This window comes from Aquila chrysaetos, chromosome 23 (genome assembly GCF_900496995.4).
Source record: "Aquila chrysaetos chrysaetos chromosome 23, bAquChr1.4, whole genome shotgun sequence".
Classification (NCBI taxonomy): domain Eukaryota; kingdom Metazoa; phylum Chordata; class Aves; order Accipitriformes; family Accipitridae; genus Aquila; species Aquila chrysaetos.
This window is the reverse complement of record NC_044026.1, coordinates 2,591,978-2,619,294: the sequence shown is the minus strand read 5'-3', so window position 1 is coordinate 2,619,294 and position 27,317 is coordinate 2,591,978. Positions and strand designations below refer to the sequence as shown.

Here is a 27,317-nt window from a genome sequence, read left to right as displayed (position 1 = left end):
TGACATGGACGTGATTCATAAGGGAAAACACAGGTACCATGTATGAAGGGAAGCATTTTTTTAGTGTGATGAGATTGTCAAGTCGTACATCAACATAGGTGTTTAAAGGCTTGGAGTTCCCCTGGTCTTCATAAGTTTTACTTAAGAAGTAAAAGAAGATGAATTTGCTGAATCAAACCTCAGGGTAACAAGAGTTAAAGAAAGAGACTCATTTTCGTCTAGCAACATTTAAAATCCCAGAAAAACAGCAAAGCTTTTTGAGTTTTAGGATGAATAGTTCTAAGAAACTTAAAAGTTCAGTCAGTTTTTAGTAAAATAACTAGATTTACTGCATCATGACTTTCACAGTACTGTGTGTCAGCAGAAGAAGGAAAGACAGATGCATTTTTCTGTATGAATTGGAGTTATATACATATCATTGTTGCAACTTCCATTGCTGCAAGTCATGACAGAGAGTCAAATGGGTGTACTAGCTGCATCAAGGTGTTTCCTTGCAGTGATTGGTAGGGGTTTGGTGCTGGAGGGTTGGTTGTGTTTGTGTCTTATTTCATTTTTTGTTTAAACCATATCGTATACCTCGCAGTGTTAGTGAATAGGAATGTTTCCCAGTCAGTGTCTTCTAGCGGCCAAGATCCCAGGATACCAGTTAGAAACCAAGTGCCCTTATACTCAGTAGCTAAAAAGCTTCCTCCAGCCAGTTGTTTGTCTACAGGCTCCTGGAGGTGTCCACAAAACTGCCTGTTTGTGAGGCTTATGTTGAGTATTTGTTTGCAGTCCTCAGCAGGAAGGTATGAAACCTGCAGCTCATCACCTTGAAGTTCATTGCCTTCCATTCTCCAGCCACTGACCATACCAGCCAATTTTGGAATTAAAATGTGTTCTGCAAAGTCTCTTTCAGGGGTGCACACAGGAAGCTGGTGGTTGTTGCACTTAACATGCTCTTGGAGTTGTAGCAATGCAATGTTGTTCTCACCAGTGTCTTCATCATACCGGATGTGTATGTGTTTCTTGCTAACTTGCATTGTCTTCTCAGTTCCACTTGTTCCATTAGGCCCTGTGAAGCAATGACATTTCACTGCTCTTAGGAAGAATTTATCAGACACCTGAAAACTGCATGCAAACTGCCTAATCATGCTGAGAAATACATGCAGTAGAGAAACTAAAGGTGCTCTTTCTTGAAATGGCTGCAGTAAAGGTAAACTAGGAATGATATATTGACAGCTTTTTAATGCTGTGTAGAAGCATGCGTAATTTCAGAGAGAAGGACAAATACCCAACAAGAGAAGTGAATTTTGGCATGAAACAAAAGCCGTGTCTAAATCCACCTGGTTTTGCTTACCCCTAGCACATGCTGAGTTCTGAATTGCGTTCAAGAGGCAATTGTGTCTCAGCTTGGCTTGTAGGGGGGTATGGGGCAGCTGTAGTTCTAGCTCAAGATACTTAACTGAGATGCTTAAATGAGATGACAGCAGATTTGTTTCCTTTAACAATACTTTTATGCAATAAAAATTTTAGTAAGCTTTTTTTAAAATTAGCTTGTCAATACTAAAATGTGCTGCAACAAGAGAAAATGTGTTTGATCACCTACCAGCACCAACCCTGATTTCAAAATGGCTATGCAGAAGGGCGCATTCTGCTGTAGTCACTACAAAGTTACTTTTCAGCAGCACTCCTCCGCAGAAGCCCTTTCCTTCTGAGTTCAGCAGCAGGACCTAAGAAAATGCAAAAAGACGATAGATAGCACTGTCCATGTGAGGTTGAGTGATGGGTTTCATGAGTTGCTAGAAATACCTGCCAAGGAAATCGCTCATCACGTTTCTTCCTGGTTTCACTTAACAGATTATCACGCTCTTGAAGTCTGCCGCATGCACATTGATCTAGCAAATGAATTAAAAAAAAAAAAAAAAAATCAAAACCTCGTGTATCATTTCACGACAGCTAATAACCTGCAAATACCTTATCACTTCCACCTTGACTTTGGGGTTTTGTTTTTGCACCAAGGAAAAGGAGAAGGATAATTTCTCAGCTAGTGAAAATTGGAATAATTCACTTGGCATCTGTAGTCTAATAGCTTAGTGATGGCACCGAACATTATGGGTCATTGTGTTAGGCTTGTGGTGACCAGATTTCACTGTGTCTGTAACTAATGAAATGAGGCTTCCTCATTGTCCTGGTTTCAGCTGGGCTAGAGTTAATTTTCTTTCTAGTAGCTGGTATAGTGTTATGTCTTGGATTCAGTATGAGAATGTTGTTGATAACACTGATGTTTTCAGTTGTTGCTCAGTAGGGTTTAGACTAAGTCAAGGATTTTTCAGCTTCTGCCCAGCCAGCGAGAAGGCTGGAGGGGCACAAGGAGTTGGGAGGGGACACCGCCAGGACAGCTGACCCAAACTGGCCAAAGGGGTATTCCATACCGTGTGACATCATGCCCAGTATATAAACTGGGGGGGAGTTGGCCTGGAGGGGGATCACTGCTCAGGAACTAACTGGGCATCAGGCAGCAAGTGGTGAGCAACTGCATTGTGCATCACTTGTTTTGTATATTCCAATGCTTTTATTATTATTATTATTGTCATTTTTATTGTTGTTATTATCATTATTAGTTTCTTTCTTTCTGTTCTATTAAACTGTTCTTATCTCAACCCATGAGTTTTACTTTTTTTTTTCCCCAATTCTCTCCCCCATCCCACTGGGTAGGGGGAAGTGAGTGGGTGGCTGTGTGGTGCTTAGTTACCGGCTGGGGTTAAACCACGACACTCATCTTTGTATCCTGTATCCAAACTGTGCCAAATACCTGATAGCTGTGGCCGGATCTGGACAAGGTAAATCCTTGTTAAAGCTATTACTCTAGGGATGCGCATGCCTTTCTGTTCGGGTTCGAACAGCACACATGCTTTTCACATGGATCCCCCAGTTATCTGCATTTATCACACTTTTCTTGGGTCACGCAAACTGGGTTCTGCTCAGGTGAAGCTAAACCAGAAGGCACCCTCCAGGAGCACACATAACGTACTCTCACAGCTAATGGGTGCTTAGTCCACAGGACCAAACTAGAGCTAGACTGAAGCAAAGGCCACCTGAAATGTGCACTGAGTGTGGACATCGAGCCTTCATCACCAAAAGCATGGCTCTACAGCTCAATTCCTATTCTGCTACCCTACGTGCTAATATAGACAAGGGCCTATGTATAATACTGTGGTTCTAGTAGACCTAGTTTTTAAGGGGATGAGATTCAATGAGATACCTAGTATGAGATAGAGATTGAAAAAATGAAGAGAGCTACTGCTTCAAACTAATCAATATGGCAGCAAACATTGCCCTTCATTTATCAGACCATCAGGTGCCTGATCAGAATCAATTGAACCTCATTCCTAAACAGACAGGTCTTCACTGGAGTTACTCTTTACCAGGCACAGGAGTGGAAAACCTGGCCCTGTGAGTGATATGTGGGATGATGCAAGTCGTCTCTGCAGACACATGTTTAAAAGGTCAAATATCGCTTCTTTTACCACTGCTTTGGCATCTTGGGTGTTGGTCCCTAGGTTCCTCCTTTTTCTGCCCAGTTTGGATGGTCAGTAATATTCTCATCGCTTGAATCTCCAAGCAGGCTGATGGCATCTGGATATCATGTGGTGGCCTGCCCACCCCAGCACTGAGCCTGTGCCCCCTGTACATCCGTGCTCACACTTACCTAATGCGATGCACTGTTTTTTGTCCTTCCCGAGCTCGTAGCCATCAGCACAGGAACAGCGGTAGGAATTACTTCCCGGGTAGCAGAAGTGGTCACATCCTTCCTTTGCTTGGTGGCGACATTCGTTTTTAGCTAAACAGAAGAAGTAGAGGAAAAGCATTTGGAACACTTCAGCTGGAGTATTCTTGCATAGCTTGAGTCCTCTTTACTAAGTGTTTTATTTTTACTTGCTTTGTGTGGAGGCGGATAGGGACCCTGGCTTGGTAGTATTTCCCACCACATTGTTTTTCCCCTTGTTAAGCAGAAATTGGAGACAGCCGAGTCTCTGCAGCATCCGCAGACTTGTTGCAAACTGTGTTCACGCTGCACCTCCCTGCACCAGACTGTCTGCACCTCTGAGTTTTGCAGAGCATTAGCCAAGGGTCAAACTAGGCCTTCCATGTGAATCCATGGAAGGGTGCCATGGGTTTCTTTTCTGCTCTCTTAAACAAAACATGTAAGTATCGGCAGCCGGGAGAACTGTTGCACATCTTAAGAATGCAGGTATTGCTTGAGGAAGAAGGCAGCTAAAGCTTTCTGGTTTTCAGCAAAAACAAATGCATAGCTCTTATTTCTCATGCTTGTGCTAAGAAACTTAAAATTAACAGCTGCCAAAGATAAGAAAATAAGTATTAATCACCTTTGAAACGTGCTCTGTCAACTTTCCATAGCTGAGCAAACACTTAAGCTTCAGCACAAAGCAACAGGAGGAACAGCCATTTGATGGTGGATCTAGCTCACAGGTGGAGAAGTAGCAAAAAAAACCTCACGTAACATGGCTCTCTAAGGCTCACACTGAGCGGATCCAGTTCCCAGCATGGGTCCAAGCTGTGTCACCTTCTGGTCTCCCCCAGAAGCTGGTCACGGTCGTCCCCTTATCCAGAAAATGATCCTGCCTTGTGGCAGCCAGGGCATCTCCCACCCCAGGGGACATCCGAGCCAGCAGAAATACTGACGTAAGGGCCGGAAAGTAGAACCTGGCAGATGTGAAAACACAGGATCTGGCCCAGGGTGTTTTACATGCCAGGAAGCATCCGTTTTCCTTTATGCCTTTTTCACTGAAAGCGGGTTGTTTTCTGGAGTCCCTCTGTCCCCAGGGACTGTCCTGGGGAGGGGGGGTGCAGCCTCAGAGACACTGGGGTGGCTGGGAAGCCATCCCAGCATGGCAGCCCTGGTTCTCCAGGCCACAAGCTGGCTGGGACCGCAGCGGGACAAGCAGTCCCTTGCTTCAGCCCTCGTCCCGCGTCCCTGGAGAAGGGAGGCTCAGGGGGAAGAGGCAACATGTGTAACCTCAGGATTCCATAACGGTTCGGTAGACAGGCAGCACGCATCACCCCTGCTCTGCCAAGAACTGTGTCTTTTAACCAAAAAGACAATAACTGGCCGTAGCGGAAGAGCTGTGTTTGGTTTCCTGGGGACCCCCCACGACAGGAGAAGATAGGGCTTCTCAGAAGGAGAGCAATGCCTTACCGAAAGCACAGTTCTCGCCCTCGTAGCCCTCGGCGCAGGTGCAGGTGTAGCCACGAATGCTGTCCTCACACACGCCGTTGTGCTGACAGGGGCTTGATGAGCATCTCCTGCCACCTGAAAAAACGCCGCGGGAGAGGGACGGGTCACCGACAATGACCCAAATTGCACAGCCCCCTTCCCTCCCTGTGAGTCGCTCGGAGAAGTGTTGCGAAAAAGCAGTTTGGAAGGAAATGGGCTATGTCTCACCAAACTGCTCCTCAGGAGTAATTTTAGCCCAAGTCTCTGCTTCCAGAGGGGCTCCCCCAGCCCCTGGCAGAGAGGCCGGGAGGTGCCCGGGGGCAGAGCCCGCTTCTGGAGGAGGGATGCTCTGCTTCAGGGAAAAGCACTGACTGAAAGTTCTTGTGCTCGTCATGAATATAATGCACAACTGGTGTTTTAGGTCTCCCATGTTAGGTTGATAGGCATTGGATAAAAAAAGCTGGCATCAAAATTATACAGCAAGCAAAAAGATAGGAGGAAATCTGGCTGTTACACATCTGTACAATTATTTTAGAGCAGCTTGGACACAAGCAAGCTTAGTCTTTCTGATGAACCGAACATTGAAACCAGAGGATGCCTCGCTACAGGTGAAGCACCAGGCAGAACTGCCAGTTTCCCTTTAAGCTGCCCACTGGAAAGACTCCAAAAGAATTGGGAAATGTTCTCCAAATAACAACTGCTTATGGTAGGCATGAGAGATCAGGGAGCAAGCCAGAAAAGCCTAACCCGAGATATTCTCTCCAACCTTTCTAAAATTTAAAACTTCATCAGAGAGCTTAACTTCAGTCAGCAGGCTGCTGTAATTGATGAAAAGGAAAGGTGAAAATTCTGCCTGGTACTGGGGAAAAAAACCAAACCACCACCTGCTCAGGCTATGGGCACGTGTATCTTTTAGCTTTAACAGTACTAAAATACTGGCTTAAAGCAGTTACCACCTTCAGTCCACCTGCCGTCAGGTGCCACCAGCATACCCCAGCACAATTTAGGTCTCCTGGGAGGGTTTTTGGGAGGGCTGGGCAGGGCTCATCAGCAGAGTTGAGCAGGTAGAGGTGAGGAGTGAGGACCTCCAGCAGCAGCAGTAGGGAGCTGGAGGTAGGGAAGGGCTACACCTACAGCCTGCAGCAAGTTAGATGGTGTCAAGCCTCTGAAATGCACGCTCAAATATAGGTAAGGAAGCCGCAGAAAACGTCTGGGGTCAGGTGAGGGTCTGTAAGACTAGGAAAAAAGTAAGCATCTAGCTTTATTAAAGAAGGAAAGAGAAGATTCAAGGAATTATAGAGAAATCGGCACGATTTCTGTTACTGGAAAGCTGCTGGAATGATTAAACTGTTTGTAAGCACTCAGCAAAATAAAAAAGTGGTAAGTAACAACCAGCATGCATTTTTCAAGATCAAATAATCCAAACCAATTAAATCTAATTGCATTATATAAGGGACCTAGTGGGGAATCAGTGAACATCACAGAGTAGAAATGTCTCAGATGACATTGTCATTAAGTGAGCTAGGAGAACAGACTACTGTAAGGCATGCATAAAAAAATCTTTGGAAAGTGATATTTAAAGAGAGGTTATCAATGGCTACGTTTATACTGTTAATAAAAGGGGGTCAGGGACAAGTGTGGCCTCAGGCCAAGTGCCCTGTCTGCGTACATCCATGCTAGAGCAAGATGCCGCTACATCAGCTTTGACTTGACGAGACCGAGGTGGAGCAGTACGAAACGGAGCCAAAGGGTGAGCCAGCAGTTAGGTGGGTGCTCAGCCTTTCTCCCCAGCCCTCTTTTATTCACAGTGCAGACTTACCCACTGTAACCTGGACTATGGGGGGAAAGCAACACGGATACCAGAGGTCTAGAAAATTAGATTTTTTGGAAGACAGGATGAAAAAATGGGTTGGTTTCGTGAGGAGGAAAGAAGCCATGGACACGCACGGCAACACTCTTCAAAATGTTAGGAAAGACATCACAAAGAAGGAAACACACACTGCTGTTCTGTAGGAAGAAGACAGGACATGATGGCTTTTAATTACAGCAAGGAAGCCACCCCTGAGGCTGAAGCCAGTAATGCGTCCTGATTGTGGCTAAGCTTGTTTGGAGGGACCATTCTCAACGGGTTGCCCTTCTCTCTTCATAGACTAGAGAGGAAGCCTGCATGACATGCTTAGTACAAACATCCAATGACTGAAATTAGGAGAAGTTGATCCCACCCTCACAGAAGTAATGAAAGGCCAGGTATTTAGCATCATTCTTCATAACATTTTTATCATTGATGGATTTCTTCTATGTAACGGTTCCCTGAGTCAGTGTTTTAATGGCTTCTGCAGAAAATTAATACTAACTGCTGGTTTTGTCACGTCCTTATCCACTGTCTAAACCTAAAATTAGAAAATAATAAAAGCTAAGTCAAAAACTAGAGAAAAACTTAGGACGAGCCATGCAGAAAAGAGGAACGGAATAGAGCATAGTCACCATAAGCTGGTGCCCCAGGCTCCTTGTTCAGTAGGCATCTAGTTACATCAGCCCCTCAGCTTTTACAGATTTGTTTCTTGCCTTCAAGGCTGCCAAAGGATGATGCGGTGCCAGTGTCCAGAGTTTGCGGACAACCCAGTAGCTTTTAACACCTATTTATCTCACCCAGGTTTAAGTGCTAGGTTTGTATCTGGGAGGTTTTGCTGGTAAAGCTGTGCTGCTCTATTGTATCAGCAAAGCAGACATTCTCAGGTCCCAGGTTGTTTCAGAACAGCCTTAAGTTCAGGAAAAGAAAAAGCCTATTTACCATGCTAACCTATACTCACCTTCAACTTTTATTCGCTTTGCAGTCTTAAATGTTTTTTCCTATTTATTACTGTTTTTAAACCTTTCACATCAATACTTTTCCTCCTGCTTTACCAGAAACACAACAAATAGCAACTGGGTGTTTCTTGTAGGATAAACTGCTAAAAACTCTCAGAAAACCAGCATTGGACTGAATCATAATGTTCATAGTGCGACACTGCTAGGAAGGTGAGAAATCAAGAGGCCAGCTTACCGTAGTAGCCATCCCAAAACATTTTCTGGAAAAAAAAAAAAAAAAAAAATTTAATTCTCAAATAATATAATCTTCCATAAATATTTTAGTAAAACAAAAACATTGCATGAGAGAATATATGCTATGGTTTAACGTTTACACAGTTGCACAGCTACAACTTCTGCCCTGCCAGCAAAATTTGAATGAGACGGGAGGCAGTTTGCAATCTGCTTATTTTATTGTTTCTTAAGAAGCTGTAATAGGAGGGCCTCTTGTACGAGGGGACTTGCAGCCACTGACCAACTAAGACTCTATCTATAGGTCCCGCTACTTGCCGGTGCCTTGCTTCCCTCCATTCCAACATCCCCTTGCCCCTCCTCATCCCTAAGGGATGCCGAAGCTGTATTCCTGCACGTGGTCAGGATGGGACAACAGCCATATACTTTCGCAATGTAAGGTGCAGGACACATAATTTTCAGGAGGGGACTGCAAAAGTGTCAGAGCTGACCTCTGCATTTCCATTTTGACCACTGAGGACACCTGCTTTCTACCTGCTGCAGTGGAAAGTGCAAAGATTTCACATGGAGAGAATCCGAAACAAATGAAGCAGGCTGTGGATCTGTATTTGACAGTAGAGGACCAAGGCAGTAATTTTTGTTATGCATGCAGGAAAACAAAATACTTACGAGCATTTCATCGTTTTCAAATACTTCTCTTGCTTCTTCTTCTGTACATCTCTCTTCAAGGCATTCCCTTTCCAAGCTGCCTTGGAGGACCTCCTCCAAAAGTAGGGAACTGGCACGCCTCTGTCTCTTGATAACATTGTTTGCATCATCAGCTGATATAAACACTGGAACATTGTATGACAAAATGCTAACGTAAGTGCTTAGATTCCTTTCCTTATATACTTTTACCTCCTTTTTGTAATGAGAAATCCTTTTGGCTGATTCAGGGTTTCAGCCACATTAAACTTACATACTGGAAGAGCCCTACTTTCTTAGCCCAAACTCAGCTGGAGTCGTGACCTTTTACTTTTGGGGAGTGCCTGACTTGCTCCCAAGCAGGGAGAATTTGAAGCCCTTCCTGACACATTTTTTTCCTGCACCAGACACACAGAGCAGCGTTGCTGTGGCACAGCCGGGGAAAGGGGAAAAGTATCATCATAAAGGCAGAGGCTGTTTTGTAAGACTGCATGGGGCTTTCAGACTCATCAGTAGAAGTGAAAATGATTTGTATTAATTTATGATGATGGATCCAAACTGACACCCTTCAGTCTGACTTCACAGGGATTTTTTGCTGAGAAGCAAAAACCATGACATGGCTAAGGTCTCAATCAAATCTCCCTTATGGAGAATAAATAAAAGCTACCCCTCAGCAATGCTCAGAAAATTTACGAGGGCTATATCATACACCACCACTTATAGAATCATAGAATCAAAGAATCATTTAGGTTGGAAAAGACCTCCAAGTTCATTGAGTCCAACCATCATCCATGCCCACTACACCATGTTCTGGAGTACCTCGTCTACGCGCTTTTTAAATACCTCCAGGGATGGTGACTCAACCACTTCCCTGGGCAGCCTATTCCAATGTCTGACAACCCTCTCAGTAAAGAAATTTTTTGTAATATCCAACCTAAATCTCCCTTGCCGCAACTTGAGGCCATTTCGTCTCATCCTATCTCCAGCCACCTGACAGAAGAGACCAGCACCCATCTCACTACAACCCCATTTCAGGTAGTTGTAGAGAGCGATGAGGTCTCCCCTCAGCCTCCTCTTCTCCAGACCAAACAACCCCAGTTCCCTCAGCCGCTCCTCACAAGACTTGTGCTCCAGGCCCCTCATCAGCTCTGTTGCCCTTCTCTGGACACGCTCCAGCCCCTCCATGTCTTTCCTGCAGTGAGGGGCCCAAAACTGAACACAGGACTCGAGGTGCGGCCTCACCAGTGCCGAGTACAGGGGAACAACCACCTCCCTGCTCCTGCTGGCCACACTGTTTCTGATACAGGCCAGGATGCCGTTGGCCTTCTTGGCCACCTGGGCACACTGCCGGCTCATACTCAGCCGGCTGTCGACCAGCGCCCCCAGGTCCTTTTCTGCCGGGCAGCTTTCCAGCTGCTCTTCCCCAAGCCTGTAGCGCTGCGTGGGGTTGTTGTGACTCAACTGCAGGACCCGGCACTTGGTCTTGTTGAACTTCATACGATTGGCCTCGGCCCATCGATCCAGCCTGCCCAGATCCCTCTGTAGACCCTCCCTACCCTCAAGCAGATCAACTCTGCCTCCCAACTTGGTGTCGTCTGCAGACTTGCTGAGGGTGCACTCGATCCCCTCATCCAAATCATTGATAAAGATATTAAACAGAACAGGGCCCAACACCGAGCCCTGGGGAACACCACTTGTGACCCGCCACCAACTCGATTTCACCCCATTCACCACAACCCTCTGGGCTCGGCCATCCAGCCAGTTTTTCACCCAGCAAAGAGTACACTTGTCCAAGCCACGAGATGCCAGTTTCTCAAGGAGTATGCCATGAGAGACAGTGTCAAAGGCCTTGCTGAAGTCAAGGTAGGTAACATCCACAGCCTTTCCCTCATCCACTAGGCGGGTCACCTGGTCATAGAAGGAGATCAGGTTGGTCAAGCAGGACCTGCCTTTCATAAACCCATGCTGACTGGGCCTGATCCCCTGCTTGACCTAGACTTGCCATGTGAGTGCTCTCAAGACAAACTGTTCCGTAATCTTCCCCAGTACTGCGGTCAGGCCTGTAGTTCCCCAGATCCTCCCTCCAACCCTTCTTGTAAATGGGAGTCACGCTGGCAAGCCTCCAGTCCTCTGGGACCTCCCCTATTGACCAGGATTGCTGACAGATGATGAAGAGTGGCTTGGCAAGGACCTCCACCAGTTCCCTCAGTACTCTTGGATGGATCCCATCTGGTCCCATGGATTTGTGAGTGTCCAGATGGCGTAGTAGGTCACTAACTATTTCCTCCTGGATTAAGGGGGGTATATTCTGCTCTTCATCCTCGCCTTCCAGCTCAGGGGGTGGAGTACCCTGAGGGTAACTGGTCTCCCTATTAAAGACTGAGGCAAAGAAGGCATTAAGTACCTCAGCCTTTTCCTCATCTCTGGTGGCTACATTCCCTTCTGTATCCATTAAAGGATAGGTATTCTCCTTGGGATTCTTTTTACTGTTAACATATTTGTAAAAAACATTTTTTGTTGTCCCTTACACTAGTGGCCAGATTTAGTTCTAGCTGAGCTTTTGCCTTTCTAATTTCCTCTCTGTATGATCTAACAAGATCCTTGTAGTCCTCCCAAGTTGCCCACCCTGTCTTCCAGAGATGATAAACTCTCCTTTTTTTCTTGACTCGTAGCAAAAGCTCCCCGTTCAGCCAGGCCGGTCGTTTTCCTCGGTGGTTTGACTTGCGGCACATGGGAATAGCCTGGTCCTGAGCCATTAAGATCTCCTTCTTAAAGAATGTCCATCCCTCCTGGACCCCTCTGCCCTTCAGGACCATCTCCCAAGGAACTCTCTCAACCAGTGCCTTGAAGAGGCCAAAGTTTGCCCTCCAGAAGTCCATAGCGGTGGTTTTGCTACCCCCCTTCCTTGCCTCACCAAGAATTGAGAATTCTATCATTTCACAGTCACTAAGCCCAAGATGGCCTCCGACCATCACACCTCCCACCAGTCCTTCCCTGTTCGTAAACAGTAGATCTAGCAAGGCTCCTCCCCTGGTTGGCTCACCCAACAGCTGTGTCAGGAAGTTATCTTCCACACACTCCAGGAACCTCCTAGATTGTTTACTCTCTGCTGTGTTGTATTTGCAGCAGACGTCCGGAAAGTTGAAGACCCCCACGAGAACAAGGGCACACGATTCTGAGACTACTGCCAGCCGCTTGTAGAACAATTCATCCGTCTCTTCAACCTGGTCGGGTAGTCTATAACAGACTCCCAGCACAATATCTGCCTTATTGGCCTTCCCTCTCATCCTCTCCCATAAGCACTCCACCTTGTCATCACAATCGTGTAGCTCTGTACAGTCAAAACATTCCCTAACATAGAGAGCCACCCCACCACCTCTTCTACCTTCCCTATCCCTTCTGAAGAGCTTATAGCCATCCATTGCAGCGCTCCAGTCACGGGAGTCGTCCCACCATGTTTCCACGATGGCGACTAAGTCATATCTATCCTACTGTACAATGGCTTCCAGCTCCTCCTGTTTGCTGCCCATGCTGTGTGCATCGGCATAGATGCATTTGAGCTGACCTATCGAATCCACCCCTAACATTGGCATGCTGTCCCCAGGCTCATCTCTGGTGCACCTAGTTTTATCCCTTACCCCCTTCGAACCTAGTTTAAAGCCCTCTCTATGAGCCCCACCATCTCACGAGCAAGGATTCTTTTACTCCTTTGAGATAGCTGGATACCATCTGTCACTAGCAAGCCTGGTGCCGTGTAAACCTCCCCATGATCAAAAAACCCAAAATTCTACCGATGGCACCAGCCTCTGAGCCACGTATTAACCAGGTGTGTTTTCCTGTTTTTTTCAGTATATCTCCCTGCCACTGAAGGGATTGAGGAAAACACTACCTGTGCTTCTGATCCTTCCACTAATCATCCCAGTGCCTTGAAGTCCCTTTTGATTGCCTTTGGATTTCTCTCTGCAGTGTCATCACTGCCAACCTGCACAATCAGCAATGGGTAATAATCAGAGGTCTGAACCAGACCAGGGAGTTCCCTGGTAATGTCTTTCCCCCCCGGGCCCCAGGGAGGCAGCAGACTTCCCTGTGGGATGGGTCAGGTCTGCATATTGGGCCCTCTGTCCCCCTCAGAAGGGAGTCGCCTATGACAATTACCCTCCTTTTTCTTTGTTCAGAGGCTGTGAGAATACGTGGGGCTGCCCGACTGAGCCTAGGCACCTCCCTAGATAGGGCTTCACCTACACCCTGATCTTCATTGACCTGGTCCTCAAGTTCCAGAGCCCCATACCTGTTGCGTAGGGGCAACTGGGAAGGTGAGGGAGACCGGGAGGGGACTCGCCTGCCTCCCCGAGCAGGGACCTGGATCCATTCCCCTCCATCTCTTAGGTCCCCTCCTGCCCGGTGGCAAGGGGGCAGGGGAACCTCCTATTCTTGCGGAGCCTCCATCCGCTGCCTCTGCCTCAGGGACGGCAGGGTGCGGGCCCACCAATCTATCTCCCTCTCACGTTCCCTGATACTCCTCAGCCTTTCCACTTCCTCCTTCAGCTCTGCCACCAGGCTGAGCAGATCATCTACCCGGTCACACCTCACACAAGAGGTGTCCCCGCTGCCCTCCATCACCAGTGACAGACTCAGGCACTCCCCGCAGCCAGAGACCCGGACAGCCGCACGTTTAGACGGGAGCCCTGTCTGCGTCGCCACATTTTTCCTAACAACGGCTTTCCCCCGAGGGGCAACCATACCTGGGTCTCCCCTCGGGGCCGATGCCCACCGCTTGAGCAGCCTTCTCCAGCTGGGAAGAGGGGAGAGCTGCAGCCCTGCCCGCGCAAACGAACCGCCGCGCCGCGCCCTGGTGGCCGCCGCTCCCCTCAGCGCCGTTCAAATCTCCCGCCGTTGCGCCTGGCAACGGCCGCGCCGCCTCAGCCTCTCTCGCGAGGCCTCGGCGCTGACTGACTGTGTGGGAGACGCCATGATCTCGTTGATTTGGGTGAAGAGGAGGAGAGATCAAAGACGCCAGAGTTATCAGGTCTTAAAACTCCGCTTTGCGACGATGCCCACAGCAAAAATTGCCAGCCAGCCGTTCGGCTGGTGCCGTCTGTTGCCTTTGACGTTAAGCAGTACATGGCTGTGGGTGTCAGGGCGTGTTTGTCAGTTCTGTGCTTGGAAAATAAACCCCTTGGGGCACGGACTGTTTTGTTGGTTTTTTTTTTTTTTTTGTATTTTGTACAGTGTTTGGGGGCCCAGCACTGCTAGGCACAAGGGTTGAAATAATCGATAATATTAGAATTGGAAAAAGTGACAGCTATTAACAACATTATTCTGAAACTGCATACAAATGCGTAGTTAAGCTTTTGAAGGATATCCGCTAAGCAACAGGCCTGCATGTGATAATAAAAGAAAAAAAAGCTTCATGACTCTGTTTTGCATTTTAAAGTGTTATCTGGCACCCCAGTGCACATTTCTGCTGTGCAGCGGTTCCGATGCGTCCAGCATAACTGGCAGTGCACTTCTGCTGCTGCCAGGGGCGTTTGGACCTTCCTAAGCGATCACCATCTTTTTCTTCCTTGCCTAGCTCCTCCTCATTATTTTTGACAAACCATGGAGGATTAATACAGAAACATAAATTTCTTCAAGCTATAACAAGCCTGCATCTCAGTCTCTTTCATAGGACTCTCTTATTTTTATTTCAGCAGCAACTAGAAATATAAATCAAAATTCTCTTTAATATCTGGGGCACTCTTTAAGAATGATAAGAAAAGACAAAATATTCCCCTGGTGTGTATGATGGTACTTCAAAATTACATTGCCTCAGTAACTTACCACAGTTTTTACTTAGCTATATGAAATAAACAGGAGAAATGTAAGGAAAATAAGGGACAGACAGTTCTCAGTGATGGCACCCCGTGCTACAAAGTAAACACAATACAAGGTACAAAATTACTGGTGTTTTTAGAGGAGCAGTAGCACAAATCAGAATCAAAGCCGCAACAAAACAAAGGCCATACCTGTCTGCTCTGTCTGGAGGAAAAGGGCAGAGAGAAGAAACAATATTTTCCAAGAGCACCTTGCCATTGTTACCCTCTGAGCCTAATGGCCGCCTGCCTGCCTCCCTGCAGCTCTTGGGGAAATGGCTACACGAGAGATGTTGGAGTTTAAAGTCCAGCTGCTCATGAGAAAACAAAACCGCCAAGGGCAAAGCCTGGCCTCAGTGTCAACACATGGGGGAAAAAAAAAACAAAAACCCTCAAAAAAACACCTGCTTAGTGGTGCAGCAGTGCTCCATCTCTTGGTGCACTGGCTGAAGGTGGAGCAGGTTTGCTGAGAGATGCTCCGAGACTGGGGTGTTCCTCCCACCCCCCAGCCTTCACTTACCGTAACACAAAACGGGGAGAGATGGACAGTTCTTTGTACTGTACCAAAGCACAAGCCGGATGATGACTACAGAGATCAATTTTACAGCGTGGCTCTTTCATACACTGTCCCAAAACATCTGCCAAGGCTTAGCTGTGCTGGTCAAATCCCATCAGCTTTTGGAGCAACCCGGGTTGCTGTGCCATACAGCCAGCAGCCGCTGCAGCCCTCCTGCCCGGCCCAGGACGAGAGGAAGGATAAACCCGTCGGCACGCAATGGCAGTGGTGCTGCAGGGAGGTTTTTTTTGGCTCCCAGCATAGGCCGGCTCCTGGGAAGAGCAGGAAACCATTTCTACAGTCAGAGCAACAACTGGTAAGAGGGCAAGTGTTTGTTATTTTTTTTTTTAATCTGAGTTAGAAACATAGAGACCATTTTGTGTTTTCATGTCATTAATTCCCAGCTATTATTTGAGCATGTAGTTCTGTTAACAAAGTATAATTGATCTGAGTATTCATGGGTAAATCCCCAAATAAAATTTCACTTCCCGTCAATTGCAGCTTTTAAAACCAGCTTCAGTGAGTAGCGAGGCAGGCGAGTGAAGCAAACCACATGCCTCACCAAGGTCAGTCCCTGCCAACCCAGGGCTGATGTTACAGCTCACATCACGGACCCTAATGCCTTCAGCAAATAATTAACCTCCGCATTAAAACTGCATTGTGGGAGGGTTTTCCTGCACAGTCTCCGCAGGGATGTTGTTCCAGAAGTTCACTCAGAGCTAAAACCCTTCTAATATCAAGCTTGATTTTATTCACAGCCAGTTCATAACCTTACGTATTTATTTTTCCCTCCTTGATATTTCTGCAGAACTAATTAATATAGCTTCCCATCCTCCTTGGTTAACTGTGTGTCAAGCTTGCTTTAATAAATGAGCATATGCAGTACAGCAAGTCCGGCTCCCTTCAGCATGAAAAATATGTCACCACTTGATGTCAGCACAGGACTTTGGAGAACCCAGCACAAAAATGCGATCTGCAGATTTATTTCTTTTTAAAACAAGCTGTTTATATTTTGCAAACCTATGTCAATTAAAGAACTCTTGTAGGTATTCAAATTAGGTTAATATTAACAACACAGAGCTTCAGAAGCTGTATTCTCACCAGATCTTAGTTTACCTAGTCATTTTTTTCTTACTGTCTTGTTTAAAAAAAGTACGTCTTGACTGAGCAGCTGCATCCTTGGGAACGGGCCACAGTGTATTCAATATGTTATGGCGCTGACTTTGCTTTTTCTGTATTGATATCAATGCAACAGGCTTTACATTTTAATTTTCATATTACTACGGAAAGTTGCCTAAAGAGAGGGTTTTAAAAGGGCAGTCCTTTCCTCCCATCTTTCTTTATGAAGAGTTACTGGGATTTCTTTTTCCATTCCTTTAATTACCTCAGTAAGCGCATGGAGACGTGTTTTATTAAGGAGTCCCGCACCCCTATTTCCTGCAGCCCTGCTTAAGGACTGCCTCCTGCTTGACGGGTGACTCTTCCCAGCGTGAAGCCTGCACGTGGTGTCAGATTCGAAATCTGCAGTTCCTCAGGATGGAGTAACTGGGTTAGTTGGTCCTGCTTCAGCAACTGGTTCCCGTGGAAGCCCTCCCAGCAGCGTGGCAAGCCGGCGGGGAGCGGGTTTGCAGACCAGCTGCCCAGGCAGTGATGGGGACATGATGGGGACGTGCCAATGCCACCCACTTTCTGCTGCACCCCTCAGCTAGCAAAAGGGGATAGCAATTATTTTCCAGAAAACATCACCCCCGCACTAAGCAAATATCGAAAGCCGATGGCTGGGCTTGCAGCCATGTTTCTGCCCGCGGGTGTCCTTCCACCGAGCGGCACATGGGCACAGCGGCTAGTTGTGTGTTGTGGACGCTGGAGATGGTTCAAGGTGAAGTGGGCTGTGGTTCGCCCGCCCCGTGGCAGGAGGTTCAGGCTCACCGGAGCAGCTCCAGCCTCTCCTCTGCTCTCTCTGCAGCCTCTTCTTTTTGCATCAGCCCTCAACGGGTTGCTGGGAGCCCTGGGATAAGGGGAAGCCCACAGCTGCTTGCTGCTGCAGCGCTGGGAGGAGGAGGAGGGACGGGGATGGGGCCCATGAGGAGCAGACCCCTCCAGTGTTGCTTTGCACCGTGCCCCCTGCCCTGGTCCTGTGTGCCCATTGCCAGACCACAGCCCTGGGAGCGTGGGGGCAGAAGAAAGCAGAAGGATGTGTTTTCTCTGATGTGCGTAGAGATGAGTAAGTTGGTGGTTAGTGACCTGGCAAAGCTGAACTCGCTGGAGGAGAGGCCATAGCAGGGGCCCCTCGGAGCCCTTCCGCTCTGAGCCACCTGTGATAAACCTCCCATGGCTACAGCAAGCCACCTCCTTGCCCTCCACGCCATCAATTTCCACGCAGGTCACTCGTCTCCCGCCAGATAAACTGAAGACAAAAACTAACCCGTGCCTTGAGTATCGATGGCTCTCCAAAGCTTCATCCCTTCTCCTGAGGCAGAGGAGGGGATCGGGACCAGCCACCCCCTGCCCGGCTGGTCTGTCCCTCCCCATAGGGAAGAGCCCTGGAAAAGCTGCAGGTAAATCACAGCAATTGCTGTCAGCTCCAAAGAGATGGAGAGGGCAGAGGCCAGGCTTTACTGTGGCTTAACTCAGTAATTCCTTTGTCAGAGGGCTGATTTTGGGGACAAACATGCTGTGGAGCTTTAGGCTATTCTTTGCATAGAGAATATGAAAGGGGAAGGAGCAGCTTCAGGAACAAGGGAGAGCATTTTCAACTTAAAGAAGAAACGCTCCCTTGTAGACAACTGTTTAGGAACAATAAAATGGGAGTGCATCCCTCAGCCCCGACTAGGCACCAGCTGGTCCAGAACAGGTGACTGTGGTCATGTGTAGTCTTGGTCAAGACCTAATGAGTGACACAAGCTGATCCCGCTTCCATGCCGACGTACAGTCTCCTTGTACAAAGCACGGTTATCAGCATGGATGCTTATAAGCAGCACAGGTCTTCGTGTGTACAGAAGCTACAAAAGTGTCAGCTGAACTTTGCCCGGCCAGCAGAGAGGAAGCACGTCCTCTGCAAAGGCTTAATGCTTAGTGCAGTTAAAATGGGTTATAATTCAGCTACACAGCTGGACTGTCATCCGCCACTTCTGTTTCCTACCTGCAGGAAAAGAAAGAGCTTTTCTTGCCAAAGCCAAAGTGCATCACCGTTTCTAAAAGCTGGAGGAACTTGTAGCCATTTTGGAGCAGCATCAGCACTGTCCTTCTGGTTTGGTTACAGATTGCAGGAAATCCTGGGGTAGCGAGCAGGGGGGAGGAATGTAACCCCAGGGAGTTCTGATTCTCTCCCACGCTGCACCCACAACAAGGACTTGAGCCTAGCCACAAGGTTGTGCAAGTCTCCTGACAGCCTGGCAGCGGAAACAAAAGCCACCTTGGAACTACTCTGACATCTGCCCCATCCCTGGCAGTGTTCAAGGCCAGGTTGGATGGGGCTTGGAGCAACCTGGTCTAGTGGAAGGTGTCCCTGCCTATGGGATAAGACAGTGTTTGGAGTTTAGCTGGAATTCAGACTTTTTAATGCTGTTTCCTGTTCCTCTCTCTTTCTGCCTGATTCTCTCCCCTGAGGTCATAGGGCAGCATCCCTGCAGCTGTGTCCAGATGTTGTGATTTAAGGTGTTCCTGTGACCAGCCAGACACATCCTCTGCAACGGATTCAGAAGGAGGGAAGCCCCGACCTGACCTCAGCAGCGCCAGTGCAAAGCCAGCACCCGCGAGCTTCCACCCACAGCCCAGACAGATGCCACTGGGTGGTGGAAGTGGCCATAAACCTGACTCCCAAGCCGTGGGAGACATGGACTCTGTGGACTTGTGCAACTGCTGGATTGCTTTTGGAAGTTGACAGTGTCCTGGTTTCGGCTGGGATAGAGTTAATTTTCTTTCTAGTAGCTGGTATAGTGTTATGTTTTGGGTTCAGTAGGAGAAGAATGTTGATAATGCACTGATGTTTTCAGTTGTTGTTAAGTAGTGTCTATACTAATATTTTTCAGCTTCTCCTGTCCAGCCAGCAAGAAGGGGGAGCTGTGAAGTCTCAGCTGCCATTACCAGCCTTCATTTTAGCTCAGAGCTACCTTTCTTGCTGATTTAAGTCAATATATAGGATGTAGAAGACAATGGTCTTCCATCTTTGGGGGGATGGTGCCTGTGCTGTCCCTGAGGCACCAAGCCAAGTGACGTGCAAGGGACAGTACCCTCCAGCAGAGCAGAAGGACATACAGTTGCTGTTGAAAACAATTTCTGTCACTGAAGTGCCATTCAGCAGAGCTTGTGTGACAGAGCCCTTGCTCTAAGAGACAGTTTCATGGTCAGAAAAATACATCTAGCTTCCAGTGCACCTCGTGTTGTTCTTCATCGCAATAAATTACTCAAACCTGCTGGAACATGAGTTCTGCAGTCAAAAGCAGCCTTTAGAGTTACACATAGGTACCTACAAGGGAGGAAAATGGTTTGCAGGTCACTTTCAGAGAATCAATTCTTCATGAAAACAAGAGAAAACTTCCTTAACACATTGTGAGTGTCCAGATGGCATAGTAGGTCACTAACTATTTCCTCCTGGATTAAGGGGGGTATATTCTGCTCTTCATCCTCGCCTTCCTTAACTTCCTTGACAGCAGCCTTTTGCAATCAAATTAGATATGCAGGGTTGGCTCTGCTAGATTTTTCAAGACATTAACAAAAACTTTGCAAATGCAAAAGGACCAGAATGGTTGAAAAAAGAAAATAATTTTCCATGTCTAAAACATACCCATTTTGAGCAAGTGGGCTAATGGGTTCAGCACTTTCAAAGTATTTAAACGTTAAACATCTTCCAGTATTTTTGTGTACCTGCTGTTATTAAATCTTTCGTAATTGGGAAACAGAGCAAAGTATTCTATGTTAGGAATTATAAGCTCATGACAGCAATTTGGTATTAAATTACAAAGGGCATTATAACAAATATCAGACAGACAGAAGAATAGATTAAGATTAATAGTTGCTAATATTCACTTTGAATGCAGGCAAAACCGATGGATTTAAATTCAATGTCAGTATTTATTCATGTATTTAGGCTACTATATGTTAACTGCAGAAAACCTGCTTTTAGAAGAAAACAGAAAGGCAGGATGGAACAGGTGATATTTGAGGGGAAACAAGTGAGATACGACAATCACATTATGTCACTACCACTGAAATTATAATGAGTCCTTGTGAAGTGTATATTGTAAAGGGAGAAGTTTCTGGGGTTCCTACTTGTTTGGCTCTGTGTTTTCAGCACATCCTAGAGGCCTTGAAAATAGACACCAATTTTCCCCAATGATAAATCAAACCTGTTCCTTTTTAACAAAATCTCCTGAAGCATGAACGACCTGTTTCAGTCTGTGAGAGAAGAGGAATCTGAGCCCTGATGTAATCACCAGTTTCTCATGGCTTCATACCTGCTGGGACATGGGTTTTGCAGTCCCCTCTGAGAGTGCACCCACTTGCACAGAACACTTCCATGAGCTATTTTTGCTACAGCACATTGCTCACAGTTGCACAATTTGGTGTTACTTAAATCATGACCTTTAGCTAAGATCTTTCTAGATTTGTTGGCAACACCTCAGGCAAGCCATGTGAAAGGCGTGAACAGTTAACATTATTCTTTAGGCTACTATGTGGCAGTGCAACACACCAGCACTTCCCAAAGGTGGTGAAGATGGGATGTGTGTCCCATAGAATGAACTTTAAGTGTGGCTTTGTACCTACAGGAACACAGGTTTTGTTGTCATCGCTCAGGGCATAGCCAGCAGCACAGGAACATATGGCTCTTTCATCTTCAGTTTTGCAGAACTACTCACAGTTCCCACCGCTGACCTTGCATGCATTTGGTATGACTGCAAAGGATACAAATGTATAGGCAGATTACAAATTCATGGTGATTTCATAAAAGCACAAGCAGCTCATAAAACCTTGCTTACAAATATTAGTCAAACACCTCACCATTTGGGGAAATTCTGTGCAATCCCTGCCAAAGGCCTTAGTAATAACAACAGCTGTAACTATCATTATTTAAAAATTGGTAAGCTGTCAGCTTCAGGTAGACCACTATTACTTTACATCTTATGCTGTGTTTCTCAGCTATAACTGGCAGCTCTTTGAAGGCAAAGCAAGGGATAATCCATACTCGCCAGAACAGCCATCGTACTAAGGCAAAGATGGACATGGGTGTGGGTAAGAGGCGATAATTAGCAACAGCTAAAGTATCAGTAATAAATGAAGTATTGGACTCTTGGTAGACCCTTGCAATATTCCTTTTCCACCTGTATATGGCTCGTACTACTCACCTTAGCTCTGTCCGTGGCATAGCAAGATCACAGGCAGAATGGGAGAGCTCTTCCTGGCACTGACAGTGTGAGAGCAAGGAGAGGTAAACCAGTCCTAACAGATGCTGTCTAACCTGTTCCTACAGATTCACAATGAGATTCCACAGCTCACCCACGCGGCTTAATCCGCTCCTTAACTAGCCTTATAATGTCTAAAAAGTGCTTCCTAATATCTAACCTGAGTGTCCCTCAGAGTGATGGGATCCCATCACTTCCTGTCCTAGCTGTGCATCCTTGTGAAAACGGAGAAGACTTCTTGCTTTTATTACATATTTTACAAATTTCCTTGATTGTGTGTTGTGGGACCAAGGGTGAAATTTTGTTTTTGTGTTTACTGAATTGCCTCCAATTTATGTTGGACCACTCTTCCAGTTTCACAGGATTGTCTTGAACTCTCATCTCAACTTATGGTAGTCCTTCCAGTCTGGAATGAACTACAAATGCAGTGAGTAAACACTCTCTTCCGTCTTGCATGTCACTGTGGAAAATACCAAGTATCAGAGGTCCTCAGGCTCACCTGTGTGGAGCCCTGCACTCCATGTCATCTCTCAACCACTGAGCACAGTTTCTCAACTGGACGTGCACCAAACTTACAGTGCTTTGATCCAGACCAGTTGTTTCTCTTTCTGTTACAATAAAAGCATTATATAAAATGATGTTAGAAGCCTCCTTTAATGGAGACACCTGATAGGTACTGCACCTTTTGCAGCCACCCAGCCTGTGCGAGAGACTGAAAGAGTTAACGTCTCAAACATTGCGTCGGGGCAAGTTCTGCAGAACAACAACCAACCAAAGGTGAGAAGCCGAAGCCCGTCAGCAACAGGACACGGAGGACATGCTGGAGGATGCGCAATTCCATGTTCTCATATGCTGAGCGGGGCAGCTCACCAGGCATGGCCAAAGATCAAACAACGGTCATGCTTGCAGGGAGGGAGAAGTTACTCCCCAAACGACCCCCAACCCACCGACCCATTTCCTGAAGGTTCTGGAAGCACAAACCGTGCATGACACCTAATTAGCCTAATGAGTTTGAGTGCCCACCTGAAGGAGGGGCAAGGAGATTATAAAAGGACTCAAATCGAAACCTCACGTGGGCGCACCCTCACGAACTGGACCGCTAGACTGGCTGGACCCAGGGCTGGTGAAATCTTTTTCTTCTCTTCTCTCTCTCTCTCTTTCTCTTTTTTTTCCCCACAATCCCTGCACTTCATCACTTTAGCCACAAAACCGTTGACCAAGTCTGGGACTAGGAGTGGACCCATCCCCGGGCTCCTCTCTGAGAAGGAGTCTAGAAAGCAAGGGGGTCTGCTCTGAACCTCCTGACTCAACGGGAGGGCTCTCCTTATTTTCTCCCTGAATTGATCCACAAATAAGCCAGGCTTGTAGTGTATGTTTGGTGACGTATGGTTAGCACGTGTTATACGGTTTACTGACATAGTTTCATGCCAATTTTTGTTGGGAGCGAATAAAAGTTGAGTTTTCTGAGTTAATGGATCCCTGGTGTCACTTCACCTTAATCCTGACTTGGGAATTGGCGAACCTGAGTCGTCGTCCTGAGAAACTGGGACATGACAGCCTGTTATCCTGTCCTTGGAGGAGATTGATGTGATTTGTTCCTGACTAGTACAACTCAGAAGTTTCTTTCCTCCTTGTTGGACACAAGTAATCTGGTACCTTAAGGAATAAAGATTTTCTTCTCCATTGGGAACAAACTAATATTCTTGGTTTCTCTTCCAATATCCATATACTTAGATCAGCTCTTGATTTTCACATCAAGTTTGTCTTTTTGTATTTACTCCTTAGCTTTTCTGGTTTTATGCTAGGATGTTTGAGATTCTTTTACACAGACCTTCTGGAGGTCAGGTCATGAAGGAGCTCATGATTTTAATTAATCCTCCTGTCCTTTCTTGACCTTGGGATAGTTTGGACATGTGCCTTAAACAATTTGGGGTTTTGTGGTTTTTTTTTTAGAAGTAGCGTGATTTTTCTCTTTTTTAAAAGATACATTAATTTTATTCTCTCGTTCTTTTTCTTTACTTCCTTCATGAGCTCTGTCATTTTACAGTTACCTTTATTGAAGTCATCTTCTGTCTTTGTATTGCCAGCCACTTCTAGTCTGTTGATTAAAATCAAATATAGATGAGTGCACTCAAAATTGCTTTCCACATGTTCATACGAGAAAATTTTCCTTGAAACACCCTGAAGACTCTCAGGGCACCATGCGTCCCACTAAGTACCTTTCCCACCTCATTTCTGGGATGTCAAAATCTTGTCTAACTCTGAGCTCTTGTAAAGTGGATGACTCAGGTGTTTGTTCAGTTGTCTCCAACCACCCCTCTGTAATCACCAAATGACTTTTACAGCAAAATTAAACAACAAGGCATGCATCATGTCTGCAGTATGATTCACACACTTACTCTGTAGAGAAGCATCTCAGGGTCCAACCTCAAAGACAGGTGGGACGCTTCCTCAAATGGAAATGTGATGTTTGTGTTGAGACTTATGCAAGCACAGTGGGTGACGGTGTAGGGTTCTCGTCCCCCTCTGCACTGTTAAACCTTGTGGGGTTCATTTTGTCACGCAATAGCTTATGAATGGATAGTAAGGATTATTTCATTATCACATCTCTTGAGGACATGAAGAATAGCACATCATTTGTGCTGTCAGTTTGAAAGCCCTGCATATTGATATATTAACCCCATATTTTACACTGACACAATTGTTTCAGTCCAAAATGGTATTTCCCTGGTGATTCAGCCCTGGATATATTATTGCACTGCAGCAGACAAATGGGAGCAAGGTGGGTGAGAAAGCAAAGCTACCAGGTTTTTGCTCATGTCACCCCGGTCCACAAAGCACAACTAATGGCAAATAATTATCTGCGTGGCTTAGGCAAAGCAGCACAAAGCCAAGTGAAAGCAAAGGCTGTACCTGCCTGCACCATCTGAAGGAAAAGGAGGACAACGGGAAGAAGCCACATTGTCCCGCGATGACCTGCCATTGCCATCCTCCGAGCTCACTGTGCGTCTCCCACCGGTTTCCCTGCAGGGCTCTGGGGCAGCTGCTAAATGAGAAACACTACAGTGCAAAGGTCGTTAACTCGTAAGAAAACAAAACCTCTAAGAGCAAAGCCTGGGCTCAATGTCAGCACAGGACAATGTTAAAACATAAAAAAGCCACTGTGCTGCAGCAATGCCACCGTGAGAGCTTGCAGGCGCCTCGTGTCGGCAAAGCCCCTCTCTCCCACATGGGCAGCGTGGAACTGGGTTTGCCACCGAGGCTGTGACACCCGTGTATTTCAGACTCCTCAGGAAGAGGGGAGACCATAAACCAGGGCTGGTTATGCCTCAGTACAATACACGCAGTCGCATGGTTAAACTTGGTTATGCTACTGAAACTCCAGGTACCAGGCTGCCGCTTGGTGATTTCCTCTGCAGGACCATGGTCTATGGCTATTCCCTTTCTCCCTGTCTGCTGTGGGTGCCTCTACGTCTTCAGGAAATATGGACAAAGCCCCCCCTAAAAGAGCTTTACTAGCCAGGCAGCAAGCAGCTAGAGTAAGTGATCTGGCTGTCACCCATGCCCCAAGGAAGGCAGAACAACCACAGCCAGAGCTTTGTGCCTCCCGCAAGCTGGGCAGAAGCAGGAAAGCGTCTCAGAAGCGAGGAGTAGCTCAGGGCACCAAATATGCAGAGCTCAGTAAAGCATATTGCAAAGATGTTGCCTCCCAGCTCTGGTAGTGCCTTAAGGAAGCAAGTAAAGCACAGAGGTAATCAGAACAAGAAAAATCCTGAGGGAAAATTCAGGCTTTTTTCTGGGTTAGGCCAATAAGGTATTGCACAAGGTTTTGGTCTCTTCTATTCCAAATGCCTGCAGTTTGAAGGGCTTGAGATAGGGTGAAATTGATTGTCATGCTTGTAGGTGAAGCCTTTGAACCCAGTGGAGCTGGTAAGCAGGTATCCTGTACAGATGAAGCAGGCTGGATGGGACCTCTGGCAAACACAGAATCCAGTCTCTGTCACAAGCACCAGGCCGGACCATACTTTCACAAATTCATCAATTGCTGCCTTATTCTGGATGGATTTTTTTTTTTGGCTCCCACCGCTCCATGGGGACAGGTGTTGACAAGGCCTTGTGGTCTGGGGCTGTGCTTATGGAAGACAATCCTGTCAGTGAGCCACCTGTGTCAGGGAGCAGTAAAGAAGGAAAACCTTGCTTGTTATTACTGTGCTAGCGCAGGTCACAAATACATGACCGCAACAGTGACCCTTTGCTTGTGTTGCTTAAACACAGAAAAACAGAAAACAGGGGCTGGCAAGACCTCCCGGATCACCCAGCCCAGTTTACTGAACCAACAAGGGATCAAGTTTACCTCTATTATTCTTGGTATGTTGGCCGAGGCTCCAGCGAAGAAGCCTTCTGGGAAATTGCTTCCAGATGGACACTGCGCCTGCAAAAATGTGTTTTCCTGCCGTGCTGTAGGACGCCATAACGAAGGCCAGCTCATCCATATTTGTTCCCTCGGGCAGCCCCCCTTGTACTGCCTGCCTGACGGCTACCTACCTCTCCTGCTCTGAAAGACTACCAACATCGGAGACTTCACAGCCCTCCGGACAAAATCTATTAGAGGGCTTTTCTAGTCACTGCGTTAGAAGGGTTTTCCCTGGGATCTCCCTGAAACTTTCTCACTGCAACTGACATGTGCTGTGCCTTTTTATCTTCAACACAGACGTGAAGATTTGATCAGTCCCTACGTCTCTGCACACATGAAGGCTACTGCTATGTTTCTCCTCAGGCTTTCTCTATTTTAGTCTAAAGAAACCTCATCTTTTCAAAGCCCAGTGCCTCATGCACAAGAGCGTCTTGCGCAGATACATCATCTTGGACTAGGCCTGAGCAATGTCCTACCTTTTTATTCATCGTATCAGTCCTTTTCAAAGCTTCAAAGTGATTGCACTCTTTACTCACCATCCTTCCTTTCTTCCCTTTCTTCTTGGGACTGGCTTTTCCTTGAAGGCTGAGGAAACCTGAGCACTAGAGGATAGCTTAGAGTATTTCCTTCTGCCATGCTTGGTAAATGTCAGTTCTTGCCTAAACAAGCACTGTTTGCTGGCCATGAGGAGTTCTGATATTTTAAAATCCACCAGTTTACTCTGCAGCTGTGTGCTTTACCTCTTTCCTGGATTTTACAATCTGTTCAAATTTTGCTACGTGAAATTACCCCCAAATAATTAGTCTACATTAAAAAGTGTGCTTTAATTCTTTCTTTTCTTGCAGACCCTTGAATTGGTTATGGGCTTTGGTAGGAGGCCAAGGTGCAAGCAGATGTTTCACTCGTGTCCTCTCAGCATGGCAGAGACACTGTTACAGAACGAGGAATGAATATGAAGCCCTTGAGCCTTGGCCACTATAGGCACCATGGCACAGAAGAAAGGCTCTCTAGGAACCTGTTTCCTTTGTAAAAGACAAACTCTGGTAGTGAAGCCCAAGGACAGTGTCTCTCATACTCTGCAGCGTAATGACACTTCTAAGCACAGTCATGTTGCACACAAACACGGACTTTCATCACCCTCTTGCGTGCTCAT

At 46.7% G+C, this 27,317-nt stretch overlaps 2 protein-coding genes across 2 annotated transcripts; both read right to left on the bottom strand.

The window, feature by feature from the left end:
• Positions 1–43: 43 nt before the first annotated feature.
• On the bottom strand, positions 44–19,284 carry PROZ (protein Z, vitamin K dependent plasma glycoprotein). The gene is made up of 8 exons (XM_029999290.2): positions 14,947–19,284; positions 8,927–9,090; positions 8,262–8,286; positions 5,201–5,314; positions 3,692–3,823; positions 1,792–1,877; positions 1,589–1,712; positions 44–1,054 (listed from the first exon to the last, which is right to left on the bottom strand). Exons 1-8 carry the CDS (start codon positions 15,011–15,013, stop codon positions 543–545), a joined length of 1,224 nt encoding a protein of 407 aa, XP_029855150.1. The 5' UTR covers positions 15,014–19,284; the 3' UTR covers positions 44–542.
• A 27-nt stretch (positions 19,285–19,311) lies between these two features.
• On the bottom strand, positions 19,312–25,944 carry LOC115334482 (coagulation factor X-like). Its single transcript, XM_029998641.2, is given in 3 exon segments — positions 19,312–19,817; positions 21,116–21,243; positions 24,664–25,944. Coding segments are annotated over 3 exon segments (237 nt in total). The 5' UTR covers positions 24,740–25,944; the 3' UTR covers positions 19,312–19,784.
• Positions 25,945–27,317: the final 1,373 nt, after the last annotated feature.

Coding starts and splice junctions, on each gene's coding strand:
- PROZ (XM_029999290.2), bottom strand. CDS start 15,013: ATGGCAAGGTGCTCTTGGAAAATATTGTTTCTTCTCTCTGCCCTTTTC. Junction 3,824..5,200: donor GGGCGAGAACTGTGCTTTCG/GTAAGGCATTGC, acceptor TCTTCTGTTTAG/CTAAAAACGAATGTCGCCAC. Junction 1,878..3,691: donor AAAACAGTGCATCGCATTAG/GTAAGTGTGAGC, acceptor TTCATTTGCTAG/ATCAATGTGCATGCGGCAGA.